The sequence below is a fragment of the Oryctolagus cuniculus genome, chromosome 14 (assembly GCF_051225735.1).
Source record: "Oryctolagus cuniculus isolate XC-2025 breed Fujian yellow rabbit chromosome 14, ASM5122573v1, whole genome shotgun sequence".
NCBI lineage: Eukaryota > Metazoa > Chordata > Mammalia > Lagomorpha > Leporidae > Oryctolagus > Oryctolagus cuniculus.
In genome coordinates this window covers 91,413,662-91,437,757 of record NC_142880.1, presented here as the reverse complement: position 1 = coordinate 91,437,757, position 24,096 = coordinate 91,413,662, and the positions used below count along the sequence as shown (strand labels likewise).

At 47.3% G+C, this 24,096-nt stretch overlaps 1 protein-coding gene across 14 annotated transcripts in view; it reads right to left on the bottom strand.

The window, feature by feature from the left end:
• Positions 1-1,404: 1,404 nt before the first annotated feature.
• SEMA5A (semaphorin 5A) overlaps positions 1,405-24,096 on the bottom strand; it is a 479,052-nt gene continuing 456,360 nt past the window's right edge. For all 14 annotated transcript variants that reach the window (XM_070056841.2, XM_070056840.2, XM_070056845.2 and 11 more), the window contains 5 exons: positions 20,823-20,993; positions 18,775-18,930; positions 15,212-15,259; positions 9,853-10,064; positions 1,405-8,353 (listed from right to left, as the gene is read on the bottom strand). In XM_070056841.2, the coding sequence (XP_069912942.1) occupies positions 8,234-8,353; positions 9,853-10,064; positions 15,212-15,259; positions 18,775-18,930; positions 20,823-20,993 (707 nt within the window). In that variant the 3' untranslated portion in view covers positions 1,405-8,233. The remainder of the gene's footprint in view (positions 8,354-9,852; positions 10,065-15,211; positions 15,260-18,774; positions 18,931-20,822; positions 20,994-24,096) is intronic.

Genomic DNA, 24,096 nt, shown 5'->3' with positions numbered 1-24,096 from the left:
AGTCCAAAGTGAGATGTGGGTGTCCCATACCCCCTGTGCCAAATGCCTACTTCCAGAAAGAAAATCAACATTTCAATTTTATATTTTAGGAGCAAATAAAGGCTCCTAAAGAGTAAGACAACTGAGATATATGGGCATTGTGTGAGACTATCTAAAATTCGGAAGATATATTACCATGAACACAGAGATTCAGAAAAATATTAGAGAAAAAACATGGTACAAAACTTCATTTTTTGATTTTTGTTTTTGATCTGCTGGCATTTGTTTTTCCATGTCCTCCTCTTTTTTAAGATTTATTTTATTTGTTTCAATGACAGAGTTCCAGAGAGAGGGGGAGGGGGAGGGGAAGAGAGAGAGAGAGAGAGAGAGAGAGAGAGAGAGAGAGGGAGGGAGGGAGGGAGGAGACACAGAGAGGTCTTTCATCCACTGGTTCACTCCCAAAATGACTGCAATGGCCAGGGCTGAGCTGATCCACAGCCAGGAGCCAGGAGCTTCTTCCAGATCTCCCACATGGGTGCAGGGGCCTAAGGACTTGGGCTATTATCCACTGCTTTCCCAGGCAATTTTTTTTTCCTTTAGCAGGGAGCTGGATTGAAAGAGGAGCAGCCAGGACTAGAACTGGTGTCCATATGCAATGCTGGCAGTGCAGGCCATGGCTTTAACCCACTGTACCACAGTGCCAGATCCCTCATTTTCTTAACTAACAGGCACATAACATGTTCTTCTCAGAATACTTTGTTTAGTAATTCACCAGTTCGTAGTAAAAATTAGTTTGACCTTTATAACATGTTTTACTAGTGTACATATTTGCATACTTTAATTTCATTAATTTTTGGCCTCCATATTTAATGGACATTTTCAGCTTGTAGTCATATGTATATATATACACAAATGTATACACCAAAAATATATTTACACATATGCATGTGCCTGTAATGAAATCATGAATATTGAAATATGCCTTCATTCAGTAGATTGATTTTCCAGAGTTGTATTCATGCCCACTATACCCAGAAATTACTGGAATAGCTTTTATGTCTGCAAAGAATCAGATAAGGTGTGCTGAAGAGAATGTGGGTGTAGTACAACTAGAATAACATTCATCAACAGGACCTGACACCAACTCCTTGTAACTGGGTAGTTTAATGGGCTTTCCTTGCCATGCATTTCTGGTTACTTGTGGAGATGTTTCTAAAAGTTCTTTTCTTCATCATCCTGGAGCACTTTGGTCTTCTCTTTGCCACCACTCAAATGGTCCAAAGATCTTAAGATCAAACGAGTCTTCTGTATGTAGCTGAAAGTTGGTCCATGGTCTCACTCAGATGAAACCAACTCCTTCAGTGCAGCATGTCTTGGGAGACAGAACACTTGGAGGCTATGCTATGCAAAGAAAAATGCCACTAATTTGTTTCCTAAGTAGTAGGATTTATTTCAATGCTCACATACAACTGAAAGGGACAAACTATTTACATGAAACATAAGTACAAAAAATATAATACAATTTATACTGTACATAATCAAGGTTCTCTTATTTTGTTCTCCGAAGAATGTTGGCAGATAGAGATGGCGAGGAGGGTTCGCTCTGAGAGGATGAGTGTGGGGACTCTGAGCAGTTCTGTCAGTCTTGATGCACTGTGTACAGAAGATGAACAGGGTGGAGGCGGAGTCATTGGCAGTGCCTCAAGAGCAGTGGCTGAGCATGGTATTTTCACTTTCGTAATGATAACTAATGTCGTCTTCTAAATCTGTTTTCCCCAGAGTTGAGGTTAGGGACAGGTGTGATTTAGTTTGCACTGATGGATTGGTAACCCTACTGCCCATGGTTCCTCTGAACTTCCATAATTAACCCAACACAGCAGAAAAACAACCCCTTGCCCATGTTGCCATCATTAATGTCTTGAGCTGATCTCTGAAAACAAGGTTATCTGGCAGATTTCAGAACGCAATAATCTGAGACAAGGACTTGGACGGCTCTTGGGGAGCATTTGAGAGGACCATTACCAAGAGGACTTCAAAGGAAATCTTCACAAATACTGAGATCAACATGGCACACCCAGTGGCCCCTTGGGGAATTGCCCAGCAAAACATGAGGATCCCACTGAGCAAGGAGTGTTCCATGTTGTCATTAAAATGAGAGGGGAAAGGAAACTTGTATCATTGTAAAAAACACTCCAATTATGGTGCATTTGGAAAGTTATTTTGAGGTTCAGTAACTTTCTACAAGTTAACCAGGGTCAGAAGTTGGAGATGGTTCAATAAATTTAAAAATAGAAACAATCCCAAATAAGTTTATTTTGTATCACAAAACAAGCAACAGCAAATAAACACAGAATGAGGCATATAACATTTCGTAACATCAAAAGTGGTTTCGAGTGGCATAACGCAAAGTTTGCTACATGGTTTTGAGAAATCATTGGACCACAGGTGACAGTCTCATGGCTGGTCTAGGTGCATGGGCAGAAGGGTCATACTGTGCTTTCCAGGTGTGGAGGTTGAAGCTTGATTTCATCCCATAGTCATAGGGAAAGGCAGTTGGCTTTTCCAGAGAACACACTGTTGTATTTCCAGCCCACATTAAGATCAACACCTTTAGCGAACTTGTGGAGCAATTCAGTTTTTGACACTGACTTCTGAAGGTTAAAATAAGGTGATTTTGGTGGTTCTCCTCCCACACTCACCATACCTGCCATGTGTCATTTCTCTGCCTATGGACTTGCCTGAAGGGGAACAGAAACAAAACTCTCTAACTTCTACAGTGGTTCTTAATACGGAACTTGAGGGTATTTTGTGGAAGATGTAGGAACTAGAGTGATGCATTTCTGGAAGGCTGAGACTGGCCTAACGTCAATTCTAAACACACCTGTGCACCTGATCCATAGCTAGGTCCCCCGTGGGGGCAAAGTCACATGTGAAGGTGGTGTGCTTTTTGGTGATTCCTGAGTTCAGAGAGGCAAACAGAACACTTTTCTTTAGAGTGTAGCCAATCAATCCTCCGACTTTAATTGGACTTGGTAATACTCAGGTGAAATGGTACAGCATCATCTTCGGCAAGACACGGGGGACTTGTGCAGGAAACTAAACCATTCACATTCACATGGAGGGAAGCTAACAATGTTCTTTTTTGCAACAAAAGGATAGATTTCTCCAAATTTCTACTTGCACTAGGCACTTCAGATAGCTCATGGAACATGTGCGTTATCTTTGCATTCTATTTTTCTGTAAAAATTTTGAAGTCCCCACATACTTACCTAACATTTAAACTATTTTATTCCTATAATCCAGCTAACATTTGGGCCACTTTGGCACTAAGTTGTCAGAAAGCTGAGAAGGGAAAGGATAGTATCTGAACTGCTGGCCTCGCATTTCTGACTAAAGATGAAGAGGTGGCATACGTTTCCTTTCCTGACCTGTGATTTAGTGTAAGAAATGCCACCAGGCGATTTTCTCCTTCCAGCTCTCAAAGTGTCCTAGACTAGTTACGTTCTTTGTATCAACAGTACAATAGGTTTTCTTGAGCAAGAATGGCATTGACTCTGAGTAGAAGCTTGGCTGACTTCTAAGGGAGAATATGGTCTTTCTAAAAGACTGTAGGAGGCAGCTTTACTGGGGACTGTCCGCTTTGTGTCAGGCTCTGCATCTGGCATAAGTGATGTTGCAGTGGGAACTGAATTTTCAAAGAGAACAGGTCTCCACTCCTGATATTTTTTGAAATGTGACCACTGAGCAAAATTTTCACCCATCTGCCTAAAAATATATATGATGCCTCTTTAATGTAATTCCGTAATCATTTTTTAATCACTACCAATAATCGCATGTTTCATCTTTTTTTTTACTTTGCAATTTCCAAAAGAGAAAAGAAAGATTAAAGTAAAATATTTTTATTAGGTTATCTGGAGATAACCGGAATTCCTTGGCTCAGTATTTGTAGTTACAAAACATCTTTAAATCAGTGGCATCAGGAGAAGAAAATCAGACATGAAGTCCATACTGGCCCTGGTTTCTAAATATTTTATCTTACATGGTACTGTGTTGTGCCTGGCATTCTACTTTGTGCCTTTTTTGGGTCAAAGTGAGCGTTACTTTACAGTCTCCCCTCTCACACCGTTGTCCAAAGACGTAAAGTGCTCAGAATGGCTTTTAGTGTCTGAGTTCAGAGCACCCTAGGTAACTGAATACTGAAAAGCCAGCGTAAATTTCCTGGTGTGTCACGGCGCAGTGAGGAAGTGAGGATGACGGAAGCAGCTGGGCGTGACCAATGCTGTCTGTGAAAGAGAATGGCAAAGGTTTTGCCAGTGAGTTGGTTTAAAGTTAGCATTTTAATCTGATATCTCCATGGGAGTCGGTTGTTGAGGCTCTGAGACCTAGGCACAGTCCTGTCACTTGGAAAATGGCTGTTCTCACATGCACCTTGTGGTACCAAACATCGGTCTCTGTGGCTCTGGATAGCCCCTTTGGGAGAAACTCAATGGAGTCACCCTAAACTCCTCAAAGCCAAGCCCCACTGATGGGTAAAGGACGCACTGAGGCTAAAGACGGCTGCTTTCCCTGGAGCAGTGTTGAGGAAAAAGGAGCCTGGCAGTGTTGGGGAAACACTGATGATTTATTCTAAAACCAAGAAAAACGAAGACCAAGTAAAGCAGCATAAAGACCTCTGTAAATTCAAACAAGCTGTGTTCAGACGAAACAATTAGCTCGTGTAGAACTGATCTAGTCTTAAGGTAAAACTTCTTTTGATCTTCAATTATAATTTATCCCCTTAGGTGGGATCTTCGGGCCAGGGACACCCCCGAGCTTTGTCCAAGATTTTGAATGTGAGACCTGATAGTTCTGCCGAAGACTCTGATGTAACTACTCAAATAGGTTTTGACTCCCGTGATTTTTATTTTGGCAGAAAAATAAGGAAATAAGAACACCCTTGGCTACAAGTCTTGTATGCTGGAAGAGTCCAAGGGTCAGGCTCAGAGGACAGGGCATGAGGGTGATGGCCTGTGCCCCTGCCCCCCACACCCCACTTGCTTAGGCGTGACCACTTTGTCAAGTCACCTGCTTATCTGGCCATTTCACCCATTTTCTTCTCTCTGGTATCGTCCAGCCCAGACTCTGTGTTTACTCCAGTGCTTCCTAAGGACAGAGGCTTCTCCAGGGCAAAGATGCCCTCAGCCCGTTCACTGTGCCTGCTCTTCACTGCCTTTGGAATCCCACACGCACACGCACGCACACGCACACACACGAAGCCCTGGTTTACTCTGGCCCATGTTAATGCTTTTCGTTGTCTACTGGAGCAGGTTTTGAAACCTCCGGCAGCAGGGGAATTTCAGTGCCTTGTTTTGAAGGGGCAGTGACACAGAGATGTCCTGGAGTGAGAAGGGAGTCTGCGGACTGTGGCTTTTCCACCCAGCCAGTTCTAGTGCCCTCAGTTTCCTGGAGTTCACTGAATTTCATTCAGGAGGCATAAAGCAACCCCCCCCCCCCATCCAGATTCTTGTCCCTGGAGCCCTTGGGGAGGCCGTGCAGTGTCCACAGGTAGAATTCTGCTCTTCCTACAGGACTGATGGCGGAACAAGCACTGGAGAAACTGGGAGGCACTGACATCTACAAAGGAAGAAGGCTCCCTGATGGAAACCAAAGGTCAACTCTATTCAGGTTAAATCAGGTTCCAAGAGGTGCAGCCTAAAAATATTAGTGTCTCCTTGTGTTGCTTGTGCAGAAAGAGAGAGGGAATACAGAAACTCAGAAACGCTAAATGGGACTCACAGGTCCCATACAAGCAGGAAAGCCCCTGCTTTGTAGGTAGGCTTCTCTGGAGGGGGGCGTCCTGTGGCTGAGCCCATCATGGAGCTCACTGGGAGAGCCCCCATGAACCCGATCTGACCACGGTTTCCCCCAGGAGCCCCTGTGGTCCCACCACAGGAGGGTTCGTGTGCCAGGAAGTCTGCAGTATGAAGCAGATGCGTGGGAGTGAAAGCTTTGCAGTGGAAAACAGAAGTCATGCTGTTAAGCTAAGTAACCCACGTGGAGCATACATGAAATTATTCTAAACGAACTGCTATGCTGTGAGATAAAGAGAAACAATTCCCGTTTGAACACAGTGTTGGAGCACAAACACAGGTGAGGCCCCTGTTGTCATCATGAGGCAATTCTGCGCTGGGGTTGAGTGTTTGCCTCACTCACTGCAAACACTGCGTGAGATCCTTAGCCAGCATTTCCTACCAAGTCCCGTGACGCTATCCTTTCCCAGAGGAAACAAAACGACCTTTTCACTTACAGAATGCTGGGGGTGGGGGCGTAATTTCTACAACAGCTCAAATGCAGTACACGGTGAGGATGTTTCTTCCTCTAGGAAAGAAAGGGGCTGAAGCATGCGAAGTCCAGCCCAGGAACCAGGAGGAAGGCAGCTGCCGAGCCTTGGCCACCAAACGTGGCCCGGGAGTCCGTGGACGTGGCAGAGGTGGCTTCCACTGTGAGTAAGCCTTGCAGGAGGCGGACACGGAGACGCTGCGTGCCAGCCATCTGCCTCCCACACCCCACCTGCCGTTTTAATCTTTAAAGAGTCCTTTCTGCAAATTTGGGTAAATGTTGAACTATTCATTGGGGACAGGATTTTTCCAGCACTTTCTGATTTTTTTTTAATGGAACAGGGTGAAAACACAAATGCTGACAGAATCCTGCACTCCTCAGTGCTCCCACTACATGTGTTGGCAGGACTGCAGGTGCCAAACCGGTCAGGACGTGGTTTTGGTGATTCCCCAGGCCTCTATCAGAGCCCAGAGGCATCATGGGAACACTTACAATCTCATTCTCGCTTTTGATAATTATTGGACCAAATGTCTATTTGCTGAGTACCAGTTGTTTGGGAGTAATTTGTCTTTTGTTCTGAAGGCCTCTCTGAATGGCCTCACAACACCTGAAATGCTGATTAAGGTTCAAGGCTGAGACTTCTGGGACCATTAAACACCTCACTTCAGCATCTGCAGCTTCTCAGGTGTGTCTTGAACTTCTCTGGCCTCCTTGCAGGGAGAAGTGGGGTTGGACAGATTGGGTGGACAGCAGGTGGGGTTGGGAGGGACTGGATGGGCAGGAAGGCAGCGCTGAGATAAAGGAAAAGGCACCAGAGCTAAGCAGACTCCGCCCCTGGCCTGGAGGCAGCAAGTGGCCCCATGGCACGAGGGCAGTTTCAGTGTGGAAAACAACAGGCTCCAGAGAGCCGGCTTCATGTCTCATTAATGCTCCTGGAAGGGGCTGATTGCCACACATGAATTACATCCGGGAGATGGAAAACAAAACACTGCTTCTCATGAAATGTCCGTTCTTTCATACTTTCCATAGCTCGGAGAATTAATGTTTGGTTCTAGTTCGGTACTGGGATAGTTTCCCTCGTTGGTGTCACAAATGTGCCCGGTTTTTCTTTGCAGGGAGATTGGCGGCAAGGATGTATCGACGCAGTTATTTTGCAGACTGGCTCTTCGGGACGCCACTATAGCCCAGACAGGTGAGGTTCCTGGCAAGGAGCTCACACGAATGCCACGAAATCCACAGTCGCTGTGAGGCAGAGCATGGCTGTGTTGCACTGGGGCTGCACCTCTGCTCTGCACACACACCTCCTCCATGAAGGCACCGGCACTGCCTCCAGACCAAGGTGCAGGCCTCACAGGTGACCTTCACCTCTGCAGGTGCAGGTCCGGTGGAAACTCTGGGCTTCCCGGACCAGAATCATTCCAAGTCCAAATGCAAATGCTTCCAAGAATCCACAATACTGTCCCAGTGGGGGGAATGGGAGCTCCCTGGGAAAGAACTGTTGGGCCACACTGTCTTCATTGACTCAAACACCATGGCCCTGGTGGAGGGAAGGGGGCTCTCAGATAAAGTGCCTATTTTCTTGAACTAAAAAATCATGAAGGTTTACACTTAAAAGCAAGAGGACAATTGCATTTCATAAGATCCCTCCCCATCTCTGGAACAAAAACAAAGCCCAAGGAAACCATGGAGTTGTTTGGAGAAATGGGCAAACACAAGAAAATACTGCATACCATGGCTCAGCCAGCAGCAGACCAGACTTTCATGACGTCACAGCTGGTGAGGATGCGTATTTTTGGTAACAATGGGACACTTGTGGCTGGAAACGTACTTGAAATGTATCCAGACTTCATCTCTGAAGCCTCAGGATTAGGGGCAGTCATGGAGCACAGGCCTTTAGGAACTGGGGATTTACAAGAAGCCAAAAATATAAGAGCTATTAGTACTCATCATAATTGTTGAGATCTGTAAAGTAGGCATTAGAGTAGGTCTTCCCAGTGAGATGGGGGTTGAAGTACTTGTTTCTTTCCTCTAGGATCAAGTTGTTTTTGTTGAATGCCTGTAAAATATTAGGAAAAAAATTTGAGAATCCTCAGGGAGTAGTATTTCAGAAGGAATACGAGGAGGAGACTTCGGTTGAATCTGAGCTCTCTCCTGAGGTTCCCCTTTCTCTCTTTTTTAAATGATTTACTTATTTATTTGAAAGTCGGAGTTATACAGAGAAGGAGAGAGAGAGGTCTGCCTTCTTCCATTGCTTTCCCAGGCCACAGCAGAGAGCTGGAGCAGCTGGGACCCAAACCGGTGCCCATACGGGATGCCAGCACTGCAGGCAGCGGCTTTACCCACTATGCCACTGTGCTGGCCCCTCCCCTTTCTCTTAAATGTGTTGAGTCCTTTTCTTGCTTCCCCCCATTGATTGCCTCACATTAGAGTGAGGCTGGCTTTTCTGATGTCTCGGTCTACTCTTGAACTTTAGTCAAAGTTTCTGAGAGAAGCAGGTGGCTAGAAACCTACTCTGTGGTAGGTGTCTGGCTCAGGGTTAAGAAGACACTGCATGGGATATACACACACACGGCAGGGAGAAGACAAGACATACTAACCCCCTGAAGTCAGAGGGCTGAGAATATTCCCTATTCTTCCCAGGGAAGGAAATTTAATTCCAGAGTTCACCATCATAGCAGTGAAAGAACACATCACAATGCTAAGATTAGCTCAGGAGACCTTCCAGGGGCAGTAGCCAGCTACAAACCACCCTGACCTCTTGTGGGCACAATGAGAACAATAGTGGCTGTTGGCTGAGTGCTGGGCCTTATGTACCGCAAATCAGTACCCTGATGACAAATGCCATGGCACCAAGGTTCAAAGAAATGTAAATTTCCTCTTCTGATTCTCATTATCTCCAATTTACAAAGGAGAAAATGGGGTGGTAGTGTGGTGTAGCAGGTAAAGCCACCACCTGCAGTGCCAGCATCCCATGTGGGCACTGGTTTGAGTCCCAGCTGCTCCATTTCTGATCCAGCTCTCTGCTGTGGCCTGGGAAAGCAGTGAAAGATGGCCCAAGTCCTTGGGCCTCTGCACCTGCGTAGGAGACCTGGAAGAAGCTCAAGCCGTTGTGGCCTTTAGGGGAGTGAATCAATGTATGGAAGACCTCTCTCTCTGCCTCTCTGTAACTGTGCCTTATAAATAAATATTAAAAAAATCCACAAAATCCATCACCCTCCACCACTTGGAGCACGAGCCTTGACTATGCGTGAGGACAGTTGGATCATAATGCCAAGCTTCTTCTCTGGCTGTGATTTCTGGAATGAACCTGCCACCCCCTAATTCCTGCTGCCCAGCCATAGACAGCTTCTGGACAGGGAGTTCCACTCTGGCCAATGACCCAGTATATTCCAGAATTTTATTTCTTGGCGTTTTTGAGCCCCCTTTTAAACTCACATACGCAACATGCGACGCCGTCTTGTCTTAGGCAAAGCAAAGCTGTAAAGGCAGCTCATGCTGAGGGTCTACTTGCCTTGAGGGCACATCTGGCTGCAGCCGCCACTGCGAACCCCTTACCTTGATGGCTTCCACCGAGTCATACTTGTCCAGTTTGTTGATGTGGTTGGTGATGCTGGTGTTGAGAGGGGCAGGGGAGACTGGGTGGATGACGGTGGCGTCGTGGGACTGCTGCTGGTAGCGCTGGCAGTAGGTGTAGACGAGCAGGGTGAGGAGGCAGCCGAGGATGGAGCTGCTCAGCCCCACGGCGATCATGTGGAACATGTTGAACTCTGGAAGACAGGACCAGAGTGATGCACGCTTGAACCACGCTACGACCCGCGCTCAGAGCACGAGAGCCAAAATGAAACGTGCTTTGCCCACCCCAGAATGCAAGAACTCGGAGCAGTGCTTTGCTTGGCAGCGTCACGCACGGCGCAGTGTATTGCACGCTCATGCTTTTGTGGACTGCAATCCGTGGCCCTTCGTGCATGACCAGAAGCAGGCTTGTTTTCTTCAGCGGTCTATGCAGCACTGTCCTCCCTGGGTCTGAAGGGCTTCTCGGGACAGTGCGTTCACCGCCTCCAGTACTGCTCCCCGGCAGCCCAGCTCTGTTTGCCCCTGCTGTGGTTACTTCCTTTTATGTAGAAATGTTTTACATGTGTGACCATGAATACGCATGCATTACATAACACAGCAAAGTGCAAAAGGGAAAATAAGTCTTTGTTCCTTCGTGGAGGTAACTGGGATAGACAATTTCCTCTGTGCCCTGCCAGAGACACTCTGCTGCTCACTCTCCGTGGGAAAATAGAATTAGAAGTTGAGTTTGTTTTGACGCAAACAACTTTTGAAATCATAAAATCATGAAAACATGCATAGTTTCTTCCTAATACACATTTCCCATGAACTTTCTGAAGACCCCTGATGGGTGCGTGGGCATACATATTATCCTCTGTATTACTTTTCCACTGGCATTGTATTTTGGAGATTTTAATGAGAAAAAAGGGTTTGTGTTAAAGGAGTAAAATATCTTTTAAGTGGTCATAACATGACTCTCTTCTTTCTATTTGTTAGCATCTATTCTGTATCTTCCACTTATTTTCCTTGAGACAGGAACGCAAAACATTCAGACACTGCTGACACAGATGTCTGTCTGTGAAATAGGATTGGCTTGAGTGACACCAAGACCTGCAGGGTGTCTGAGAAACCGCAGCAGGAACAACAACCAGCGCACCATCCTGTGTTGGCAAAACACTGGTCAAACTAAGCCTTCTGGACCGAGGGCAGCACTCAGCACAGCCTTGCGGCTGCTGTGCCATTATGGCTCTGTGCCACGAGCCATTCCTGGACACCAGCTCTCTTCCATGGGTGCAAGCAGGTGCAGTGTCACCTGATGCCCTGTCCTCTTCTGTCAACCGTGACCCAAGCAGGAGCCTGCAGATGCTGTTGGGCTTCAGCACGGGCGCCGGGGGAGCTGGCCTGGCCCCGGGGAACAAACGGTCGAGGAGGATCCAGGTCTGTCCTGACCTCCCGTCCATTCCCTGCGGGGCTCTGACAGTCAGTCACTGTTCAGAGTGTGAGCCCAGGGCCTGGCCTGCAGGGAGAGGTGGCAGAGGCCAGGGAGATGCCAGCCCTCCTGCCATACTTGATGGGGTCGACCAGCCCCTCCTCGGCCCCTAAGCCCTGAGCTTTCCTTCCAGACACCGCATCCTGGGATTCCCGGGCTGTGGATGGATCCACCTCCCGGGCAGATGGACACTTTGATTAACAGCAATCCCGAGGCAGGTGGCTGTCAATCGATCAGAACCCTGACATTCCAAGTGAACATGGCAACTCCTCCTGTGGGGGTCCACTGTACCTCGCATTAAGGTCTGGACAGTCTAGATGGACATTACTAGAATATTCCATAACTATTTCCCTGAGATTCTAGCAGATTTGGTCATGCTATGAAAATATGGGTGGAAGGGGTTGTGGTGTAAAGGGTTAAGCTGCAGTTTGGAAGGCCTGCATCCCGGATCAGGGAGCCAGTGTGAGTTCTGGCTCCACTGACTCAATCCAGCTTGGTCTCTGCTTTTGTTTCATGTGGAATCTGGAGCTGTGTGTGTGTTATACGAATCACTGGCCGGTATGAACTGTACTGAGCTCTGCCTGATCCATTCTGTTTGATGAGCCATCTGTGAGTCTACCCATCCATTCATTCTTTCCTTCAGTAATCTTTGATGAACACTCACTCTGCACCTGTGTGTTTTGAAAGGCAGAGTGACAGGGAGGGAATGAAAGGGAGAGGGAGAAGGAGGTCTTCCATCTACTGATTCTCTCCCCAAATGCCTACAACAGCCAGGACTCAGAAACAGCGGGTGATGAACCAAATACCTGCCACCCCTGGGAGAGACCTGGATGGAGTCCCTGGCACTTGGCTATGGCTTGGCTCAGCCCCAGAAGTTGCTGTTCTTAGGGGGTGAATCAGTAGATGGGAGATCTCCTTCTCCCTGACTCTGTATTTCAAATAAGTCTTTAAACATCAGAAGTTTTTGTCATTTCCCAACTGTGACATTTGGACAAAGCGTCCTGGGGCCATTCCATCAGCAGCCACCAGGATCTGTTACTGTGACACTGGAGCTGCACTGAGATCCACCAGCACCGACCTCACACCAGTTCTCAACTCTGTACTGTGGCTGTGAGGACTCCCCAGGGTCAGCGCCACGCACTGATAAAAATACTTCCTGCTGCACTGATCACTCGTATTTTCACACAGGGAAGATATATGAAGGTCTCCATATGCAGATACTTTGTCATTAGTCAAATGAATCACTCCTGCAGGTGCCTGGGGAAGGCTGGGGCAGCTGACATCTTTATGACGGTTATATAGTCTTTGTGTCTCCCGCAACTAAAAATAGCTAAGTTGAAATTTTTCAGTGGGAGCACATTTTTCTACAGAGGAAAAAATACTGCCTGTTAGGTCTCATCAGAGTCGTCTTAGTGTGGCTCTTTCCTCTGCGTGTGCTTTGCTGCTGCTGTTTTGGTCAACAAGCTAGAATAGAGACTGCTTACCCAGGAGGGTTGTCTGATTTATTGTAGAAATTCTGATTCCTTGGCCGGCGCCACGGCTCACTAGGCTAATCCTCCACCTGCAGCGCCGGCACCCTGGGTTCTAGTCCTGGTCTGGGCGCCGGATTCTGTCCCGGTTGCCCCTCTTCCAGGCCAGCTCTCTGCTGTGGCCAGGGAGTGCAGTGGAGGATGGCCCAAGTGCCTGGGCCCTGCACCCCATGGGAGACCAGGAGGAAGCACCTGGCTCCTGGCTTTGGAGACCTTTCTCTCTCTCTCTAACTCTGCCTGTCCAAAAAAAAAAAAAAAAGAATGGGACTGGGCTTTGTACCTCTCCCAGCATAACCCAGGGCGGCCTTGAGGTGCCTTGAATGGTCAGCCTCTGGCAGAAGGCATGGATGGGCAGTCAGCTCTGCTGAGGCCCCCATCATCTGCCCCAGTTTCTGCCTTGGCCTCCACATGGATGCAGCACTCCTTACAAACACTGCTCCACTCCTGACCTCCACTGCCTCCACGCGTTCCAAGCCCTGGATACCCCGAGGGCAATGATTCCTAGCCAGGGCTGCTGGACGCAATCCCCAGATACTTTACTTCCAGAACCATTGCCTAGGGTGTTTGGGATTAAAATTTGCCTGGATTCCACCTCTAGAATCCCATCCCTGTCTGCATTTTGTAGGACCTGTGTGAACTTGGGCCAGGGATCACCCCTGAGTCTCTCAGTCCTCATTTCAAAAATGCACATTAAACTACACAGCCACCACTCCTTGTCTCCAAATGCAGAAGCCCTGAACAGTTAGTTTTCATCGATATCAGGCAGGAAAATGTGACCTGGACTGACCCACACTGCTGCCAAGCCTGAGCTGAGCTGGGGATCAGGACCACATCTTTACTTAGCTCACATCCCATGGCAGAGAGGAGAGCAGCCATGGAGCCTGCAGGTGTGTGATGCGATATAGAGCCTCACCGCACCTCTCTGATCTGAAAAACAAGCTGCAACCCCCTTCTCCCTCTCCAAGGAGTTCACGTAAAAATCTACAGACCTCCGCAGCTTTGTGAATGCTCTTTGTAAGGACCAGGTGGGACACAAAGCATTTAACAGTGACTGGTAAGTGACTGGATGAAAAACATTAACAGATTATCACTGATTAGCTACAGGATGAAAACACATGTGAAAAATAGAGTCTACAAAGCAACTGTGTCACTTAAGTCACTGAACTAAACCAAGTCAGGTCCTAGGTGCTGCCTCTCGGGTGCAAGGGTCTCTCCCCATGTGACTGTTGGGGCTGGGGCTGGAGGGGCCAAACTGGCAGGGGTTGGGTTGGGCACTGTGGCACAGTGAGCTGGGCGCTGCATCCCTTATCAGAGTGGGACAGAGTCCCACCATCCAGCTTCCTGCTAATGTGCTCAGGTCCCTGCCACCCACATGGCAGACCCAGGTGGAGTTCTAGGCTCCTGGCTTCATCCTGGTTTAGTCCTGGCTGTTGTAGGCATTGAGGGGAGAGAATCAGTAGATGGAAGACCTCCTCCCTCTCCCTCTCCCCCGTCCTGTCACTCCGCCTTTCAAAAACACACAGGTGCAGAGTGGGTGTTCAGCAAAGATTACTGAATGAAAGAATGGATGGATGGATGATGGATGGACTAACAGATGGCTCACCAAACAGAATGGATCAGGTAGAGCTCAGTGTAGTCACCCCGGTCAGTGATTATTAACACTCAGAGAACTCCAGGTTCCACATGAAACAAAGGTGGAGACCGAGATCTGTTGGACGGAGGTCTCTGGGACACCCTGGGGGGAAGGGTTATAGGAGGAGAGGGCTGTGGATCCTGGTTCACACCATGAAAAGTGGACATGACCGTGCTCTGGGCACTGCACAGGGAGCCCCTCCATCTGGGCATGTTCACAATTCAGCACAATTCAGGCAAGCACTTTATGGGCATACCTTTGGAAGGCAGACTGTAAAGTCTACATTTATCATGGACGGACGTGAACCATAGAACCAGACTTGTGATATCCAGGGTGGCAAAGCTGGAAACATCCCTGGCATGGTACAGACAGAACCTATGCCCAGGACAATGGAATCATTCCACGGGGCTGGAAACTGGAGCCTAGCTACCCAGTATTTGCATTGTAAGTCCAAACAAAATGATTTGCTGTCTGTTTTACTCATGGGATATCTACCTGGCACCAATACCAAGTCCTGGAATCTGACCACTGATTCACATAACAAATATGGACCGCTGCCATTTATCCCAAGGTGAATGCTGTTTGTGTATCACTCTCTGGGGACCCAGGAGTTTCCACAGTGCAGCATCCTTGGACAACAGAAATATAATGGAAAAGTGATTAGAATATATCAGGATAGCCATTAGAAATGACTTAAAAGGAAGAACTTACCTCCACATCTTTTCTCTTCTACACTGCTGGATCTAGCCACAGATACTTCTGGAAACACAAAATCCAATCAAAATTTGTAAAAGTCAATGGGAAGAAAGTTCACATTCATGATTAGTTCACCAAACATCTAATGATTTTGCATTTTATCAGAGTACAAATGTCAACATTTTAAACAGCCTGCCATGGATTTGGGTCAAGCCACCATGACTGGAAGAAGTGAAACTGGTTACCATAGAAGGAAGATGCTTTGGCTCACACTGTATCCTGCCATGGGCGGGGGGTGGGGGGTGGGGGCGGGGGGGACACGACCGTGTTTGCCTGTAGTTTCTGCCTCAGATACTTTGTTTCATCAAAGTCAGTACTGTCACATTCCCTGCAGCGGGGTGAGCCGTTCATCACAGCTCAAAGGAAATCACCCAGCAAACAGTCACCACCCAGGAGTCCATTCATGCTCCCTGCTGTGAGCACGAAAACCCCATGGAAGACGCTGTGAGGGCACACCTCTAAGTGTTGGACTCCTAAGGCTGAAATGCCATGCCAGGAGTCTGGAATCAGTGTTCTCTTCTGCTGTGAGTGCTCATTAGGAAACAAGAATTTAAAATGTGTCTATGGCTAAACAGAAACATTTACAAACACTGTTAAGGGCCCCATCATATATGAGCATGATGCCCCATAAGGCTCTAGCTGATATTTTCTCTAAAATATATTTTCAACAAATGGAGGAAAAGAAAGAAAGTATGGCTCATAGAACTGGACTCTGTATCACAGTCCTGAGGCACACAGTGGGCACGTGGTCTCTCCACTTGCAGAGCTGAGTCTGCAGTGGGCTGGACACGGTTCCCTAGCTGTCACTCACTGCTCAGCATTGACTTCACATGACAAAGCCAGAGGCAAGAGGGCCAACCAATCTCTTCTCGAAGGTAAGAATGATGATGGATTTTCATTTATCAGATATAATAAAAGTGCCTAAAGAAAATGATCCTTTATCACTGCGTGTAATAAAGCACATGTAGAGCATTGCCAAAACATTTAACCCAATATTAACACAGCCAAAGCAAAATCTTCTGACCATAATCGAGTCAACAGATTATCGAAGAAATTGTGCTTAAAAAATTTTGAAACTCCCTTTGACTCTTAGACCTATCAGTGTGATCAATTGTGAACTGAAATTGATCACTTGCACTAGTGAGATGGCATTGGTACATGCCACCTTGATGGGATTGTATTGGAATCCCCTGGCATGTTTCTAACTCCACCATTTGGGGCAAGTCCGATTGAGCATGTCCCAAATTGTACATCTCCTCCCTCTCTTATTCCCACTCTTATATTTAACAGGGATCACTTTCAGTTAAAATTTAAACACCTAAGAATAATTGTGTGTTAATTACAGAGTTCAACCAATAGTACTAGAACAAAAAAAAATACTAAAATGGATAAAGTATTACATTGTACATCAACAGTCAGAACAAGAGCTGATCAAGTCACTGTTTCTCATAGTGTCCATTTCATTTCAACAGGTTTCCCCTTTGGTGTTCAGTTAGTTGTCGCTGATCAGGGAGAACATATGATATTTGTCCCTTTGGGACTGGCTTAGTTCACTCAGCATGATGTTTTCCAGATTCCTCCATTTTGTTGCAAATGACCGGGTTTCATTGCTTTTGACTGCTGTATAGTATTCTATAGAGTACATGTCCCATAATTTCTTTATCCAGTCTACTGTTGATGGGCATTTGGGTTAGTTCCAGGTCTTAGCTATTGTGAATTGAGCTGCAATAAACATTAATGTGCAGACAGCTTGTTTGTTTGCCAATTTAATTTCCTTTGGGTAAATTCCAAGTAGTGGGATGGCTGGGTTGTATGGTAGGGTTACATTTAGGTTTCTGAGGAATCTCCAGACTGACTTCCATAGTGGCTTAACCAGTTTGCACTCCCACCAACAGTGGGTTAGTGTCCCTTTTTCCCCACATCCTCTCCAGCATCTATTGTTGATAGATTTCTGAATGTGAGCCATTCTAACTGGGGTGAGGTGAAACCTCAATGTGGTTTTGATTTGCATTTCCCTGATTGCTAGTGATCTTGAACATTTTTTCATGTGTCTGTTGGCCATCACACAAACAAGACTAGTGTCTGCTAATACTAACTGATAGAATCAAAAAGGGAGAGAACAATCCATCATGGGAAGCGGGATACACAGTAGACTCATAGAATGGCAGATGTCCTAAATAGCACTCTGGCCTCAGAATCAGCCCTTATGGCATTCGGATATGGCTGAAGAGCCCATGAGAGTATTTTAGGCATGGAACGCCAGGACACTCTGGGGGGGGGGGGGGGAAGAAGACCTAAATGAAAGATCTCTGCGAGTTAGATCCTAGTGGAAAGAACGGGGCCATTAAAGAAGGAAGTACCTTTCTCTGAAGGAAGGAGAGAACTTCCTCTTTGACTATGACCTTGTCAGAATAAGATCGAAGTTGGCGAACTCAAAAGGCTTCCATAGCCTTGGAAACTCATGACTAGAGTCTAGGGAGATTACTGACGCCATAAACAAGAGTGTCAAATTGTTAAGTCAACAACAGGAGTCACTGTGTACTTACTTCTCATGTGGGATCTGTCCTTAATGTGTTGTCCAATGTGAAGTAATGCTGTAACTAGTACTGAAACAGTATTTTACACTTTGTGTTTCTGTGTGGGTGCAAACAGATGAAATCTTTACTTAATATATACTGAATCGATCTTCTGTATATAAAGATAATTGAACATGAATCTTGATGTGAATGGAATGGGAGAGGGAGCGGGAGATGGGAGGGGTGCGAGTGGGAGGGAAATTATTGGGGGGGGGGAGCCATTGTAATCCATAAACTGTACTTTGGAAATTTATATTTACTAAATAAAAAAAAAAGAAGGCAGGGGAAACTACAGGATGATTTATCTGGAGCCTTATCAAACACACTTGTACTAACTTGACATACACTGTTTACACTTAGTCTCTTTTCCATATTTTTCTTGTATTTAAAGAGCTGATTGCTTGAAACTTAGGTAAAATATGAATGTTTAAAAGTGAAAAAAATTTTGAAACTCATGGGGGCTTGTGTTGTGGTGTAGCGGGTAAAGTTGCCCCCTGCAGTGTCAGCATCCCATATATGGGCAGTGGCTTGTGTTCCAGCTGCTTTACTTCTGGTCCTGCTCCCTGCAAAAGCACCTGGGAAAGCAGCAAAGGATGGCCCAAGTGCTTGGGCCCCTGCTGCCCACATGGGAGACCTGGAAGAAGCTCCTGGCTTTGGCCTGGCTGTCGAGGCTACCTGGAGAATGAACCAGCGGACAGAAGACCTCTCTCTCTTTTTCTTTCTCTCTCTCTCTCTGCAACTCATTCAAATAAATAAATATTTTAAAAATGTTTGAAACTCATAAAGTATAAAACTGCATCTACACTGTAATCACAACAAACCTGCAAGAGCTGCCAAACTCATCTCTATTTCACCTAATACAGCCTCAACTGACCTATGAGTCACTTTCTCTGTGCATGCTGGAAATGGTTTTGTTCACACTGATTAGCCTCTCTGCCTTACCTGGGATGAAATTGGAGTCAAAAACGCATGGCCGGCTCTCAGTAGCATTTCCCGAACACTGGCTGCCCACGGGGAATAGGAGGATGCACTGGCGGGCGCGGATCTGGATTCCGGACGCATCGCACATGGTCCAGTCTGACCACTCGGACCAGCTCTCTACAGTGACGAGAAAGGGGGAGATGGGAGATCACGGAGGCCAATCAGCCCGAGGCACTGCCAAGTTACAGGCACTGCTCCAAACTTCACGTTACGTGGTTAATGGCTCTGTACATAAATAAGGCATGGCTGTAGCTTCTGACCAGGCCAATAAGTAAAATACAGTTGAGGATGAATTAAAGTACTGGTGTATCTGATAATATACCAGTATATAACGTGCTTAAAATAAATTTTCTAAGAACCGTGTTATTTCAGTGCTATGAAGTATCCGTATTTAGACACCGAATGTTAGTCCATGAGGGCCAGCTGTGCATAGACCATCCGTCGTGGGGGCCAGAAACCATCCACGTGGACTGCATTTCTTACAGGGCAACACTTCCCTGGGCACGGCGGTGCTCTGTCATCGCTATCCCAGAAAGTCCCCACGGGCCTTCTGCCCAGACAAGAGAAAAAAGTGTGTGTTCATGTGAAGCAGGAGCCGGAAGCTACCCTCAGCACTTTCTCTTCCATCATCAGCACCGTTCTGCAGGCTGGATACCCCACAGTCGGGCAATCCATGGGGGACAGTTCATTTGCTCTCAGGGTGCAGTCACAGGAGCATAAGGTCAACACAGGGTGCAAAGTCACCTCACCCTGACGGGGAAGGCCACTGGGAAGTGTGACAGTCACCCAGGCACACAGATGCGTCAAAGGAAAGGAATAACCCTCAATTTTATTCATGAAATACTAGCCAACAGAGCAAAGATCCGTTTCTATGCAGTTTGCTTTCTGCCCCTTTTTAAGTTGATGCATCACTTTTGTAGGGGCAGGAAAAGTGGGAAAAGTTGGAAACTTTTGCCTATTTCCAGGTAAAGGGAGCATCTTTTCCTTGGGAATGTGTTAACCATCAGTTTAGGGGAATGACTTGGGGAATCTGGTTTCAAGTTCCTGCTCCATATGAATGGAACCTTCTAGAAAGATCTGCAGGAGAAAGTTTAACAAAAATGTAGGGGTTGTTCAATGTCAAAGCTAGACCCAGAAACGAATGGTTCATTTTTCTTCCAAATGGTCCCTCCATGCAGTAAACCAAGCTACTTCTTGGATGGGAAGCCTCCCGCCATGCATCCTTGGGGTTCATTAGTCCTGGAGTCTGGAGCTTGGAGCTCCCACACCTGCACCCTCAAACCTATCCCCCAAGGTGAAGTGCATTTTGCAAGGGTTGTCTGTGGTTCCCTGATTTTCAACAACAAAATCTCAGATGTTATCAGCTTATATATTTGCATATTTAAGGATGTTTTGTTAATAATCAGCTGCTGCGGCTTGCTTTGCCTTGCTCCTTTGCCTACTGATTGAATATCATGCTCCCTGCTCCCCCCTAATTTTTTTTTCTCCCTAATCACACAATCTCAGGATCGTAGCCCATTGACCTTGGAGGAAATATCCTCCAAGCATGCCTGGTGTTCCCATTTAAAAATGTGGAAGTCATTCCTGGCGCACAGCCTGGGGTGCTGTGGCTGAGTCTGGGTGGGCTGTGGGTGCTTCCCCTCATAGAGGCCCCAGACTTAAGCAGGAGGGCACAGATCCTTGTTTCTTCTTTCTCCCGCAACGCAGCAAGGGGTGGCCTGTGAGTCATTAGTGACAATCAGCAAGGTCGAGGCCAAAGCATCCTAATCAGGTAGTTTGGATATTACAATATAATATGTACTGTCTCTCACTGATGTGATAAAGGCAAGATGAGACCTATTTTATGGTACGGCATTGCGTTATGAAGCCGCATCGAGAGTGATACAGTGGGGGCTGGCTTCTTCCCCACTTTGAGTATTAACCATGATACGGTGTCCACGATTTCATATCACAAGTTAAGGAAAGAGCAAGTCTGTCCCAAAGCCCGGGAGAAGCCAGGCGCAGCTCACCTGGGCAGGGCTGTGTGTTGCAGAGGGCCTCTTCGGTGTGCAGCCCCAGGCAGATGTCTCCTCCGTAGGCAGGGGCTGGGTTTGTGCACGACCGGGTCCTCATGTAGTGTCCGCCGCCGCACGTTGCTGAGCACTGTGACCAGGAGGACCAGCAGGACCACATGCCGTCCACTGGGGGGGACACAAAGTCACAGCACTTATGAAATCCGGATGGAGCCAGTCTGGTGCAGCTGCAGATAGAACCTGCACTATGCAAATGCGTCGATGCCATCACAGCAGGGATACTGGCCAGGAAGGGGACACTGAGAACCAATTTTGCAGGTTCTCCACTCCACCTACTCAGTTACCTCTATTCAGTCTTTCAGAAAAGGCTTCTAAACACAAAGTACTCATGCACAAGGATAACGAGGAGTCTGATGTCCACATTTGATACAAACTCCCAGTCCCCGCGTCGTGTGGTTAACAGGGTGAAGCCCTGACCTAGCTCTCACTTTACTCCTGCACAGTCTAGTTGGCCAGGCAAGTCGTACACCCAGGACCAGTCAAGCCGCAGCCCTCCTTACCCCCGGACTACCGTCTCCTCCTCGGGACTCAGGAAAGCTCCTAAATTCTAGGAAACAGGTAATGATGCAAAGAATGTTGATGAATTCAGGCACAAACAAAGTACCAAATCAAAGCCTGGGTGGTGTTTCAACTAAAGAGAGGGATCTGATGACATCAGCCACACCCTGGGTTGACATTAAGGGTGCAGATTCCTGGACTAGGTGTTTCCATGAGGACCCCTGGCCCAGGGCACTCTCGGTCTACCCACATTGTCTGCCTCTCTTCAGTGCTGGGCTCCTGATGTTGGTGGCCCAGACTCCTGAGGGATGGAGTCGGCTTGCTCGCTTGGATGTGGGGCACCTCAGTGCTCTGGACTGTGTTAGCCGACACTGCTCAAACTTCGCTCTCACGTTGGTGGGGGTCTGTGACACTGTCCGGGCAGATTTGCTGTTTCACTGATGCCAGTCTGAGCTTTGCTGCTGCTGGCCAGCCCTGCTCTCCTACTGCTGAGGTCTAGAGCAACACTAGCAAGTGCTGTCAAAGGCGGCACTCCATCCTAACCAGGGGACAAAGCCAATCACAGCCATGGCTAAATTCAGCTGATGAGAAACTAATACTAAATGTAGGCAGTGGCATATTTAATTTTCTCTATGTCCCAAATAAAGAAAGAAAAGCAATCATGACAGGGAATGCCGGAATTGTTCAGGACACAAGGTTGCTTTGGTTCGAATAAGTTAGATCGCCTTGCAAACATCCGCCACGGTGTATCTTTGTGGAGTACTATTTCTCTTTAGAGAGCGGCACAGGTAAAAATAAGCCATTTTTGAGAAGTATGAGTAAAACCATCACCTTTATGATGATATCTGAATTTCCAAATAGGGAAAGCAAAATGCAACTATTTGAACCCAATGGAGAAATGAGCTTTAACTGGAAATTTTGTGATTTTATTTAAAAAGTTGTGATTTTATATAAACTTGCAGAATTTAAGAACATTTTCCCCAGTAGCTACAAAGTATGTCAGAAAGTTACAGGGATCAGTCAGGTATCTGACAGTGGTTGAAGTACCCACAATAAAAAGACAGGCGTGTGTTGGCCTAGAACTTTAAAATTCTCAGTGGGGGAAGCACTTGCTTTCTGTCTGTAATCTGAGTTGAAACCTGGGCCTTTTTTGGGTGTCTTTGTACACACACTGCTGGGCTTGGGGGGGCTAACATGTCCTCCAGAGGGTGTTGAAGCCTGATTCAGCAGGCCTGGTGCACATTCCGACAGCAAGCTCTGTGACACCTGCTGTTCTGAGGCAGGGAGTTGCCTGTGACTCAGTGTGTAACCCAGCCAGCCCACAGCTGGATCTGCATCCAGAAGGACTGAACTCAGGATCTGCAGAGACTCTGTGGCGTCCCCAAGTTCACTGCAGCAACATCGACCATAGCCAATACACAGAAACAACCCAAGTATCCACCGAGAGATGACAGGTCAAAGAAAAAACAAAGTGGAACATTATTCAGCCTTGGAGAAGGAGATCCTGACACTCGGAACAGCAGAGATAAACCTGGGGGAGAGTCTCTGCTAAATGAAATCAGCAGTCCCAGAGAGACAGATGCTGCATCATTCCACTTGCCTGAACTATCTCAAGTCAACAGATTCACAGAAACACAGTAGGATGGTGGCTGCCAGGCGCAGGGGAGGAGGAGATGGGGCTGGGTGTTCAGCTGGTGTCAAGGTCCCGTTACCCAACATGATTTTTTTTTTTTTTTTGACAGGCAGAGTGGACAGTGAGAGAGAGAGACAGAGAGAAAGGTCTTCCTTTGCCGTTGGTTCACCCTCCAATGGCCGCCGCGGCCGGCGCGCTGCGGCCCGCGCACCACGCTGATCCGATGGCAGGAGCCAGGAGCCAGGTGCTTCTCCTGGTCTCCCATGGGGTGCAGGGCCCAAGCACCTGGGCCATCCTCCACTGCACTCCCTGGCCACAGCAGAGGGCTGGCCTGGAAGAGGGGCAACCGGGACAGAATCTGGCGCCCCGACCGGGACTAGAACCCGGTGTGCCGGCGCCGCTAGGCAGAGGATTAGCCTAGTGAGCCGCGGCGCCGGCTGATCCAACATGATTAAGAGTTAAAGGTATGCACCAACAGCACTGTGCCTATAGTTAACAATCGTGCATTGTGCACTTAAACACCTGTGAAGAGAATTAATTCCTATTAAGTGTTCTTTCCACAGCAGAAACAAATGAACAAAACCAAACTGGAAAACTACAGATGCTTCTCTGCACTCATTCTGCTCTTCTGCATCCATGAGGCTCTGACGACGTCCATAACCCACTGCACGGCTCTTCAGACAGCGTGCCTTCCTCTCCACGTCTCAGCCAACACGCCGACTCACACCTCATTGAGCTTAGTAAGCCCCCCAAGCACCCACGATAAAGTCCCCTGGCACAGGATCGCGTGTCCTGTACCAGGAAGAATACAGCTCTTGTCTGAAATGTGGAGACTTGGGGGGACCATCTGTCACACAATCCCACTGCAGAAACCTTCCTACCTGTGCTCTAAGAATGGGGAAACAGAAGCTTCCAGTACAAAGAGAATGCCAAGGAGAATTTGAACCACATCACTGCTGTGCCAGGCAGGTGCATGGGTCCGTCCGTAACTGTCCCATGACCCCAGACAAGTTCTAATCCATCCCCATTCCCGTCCTAATAGTCTGATAGAAGGGAGGGGAGATGAGGGGAATGGTAGCT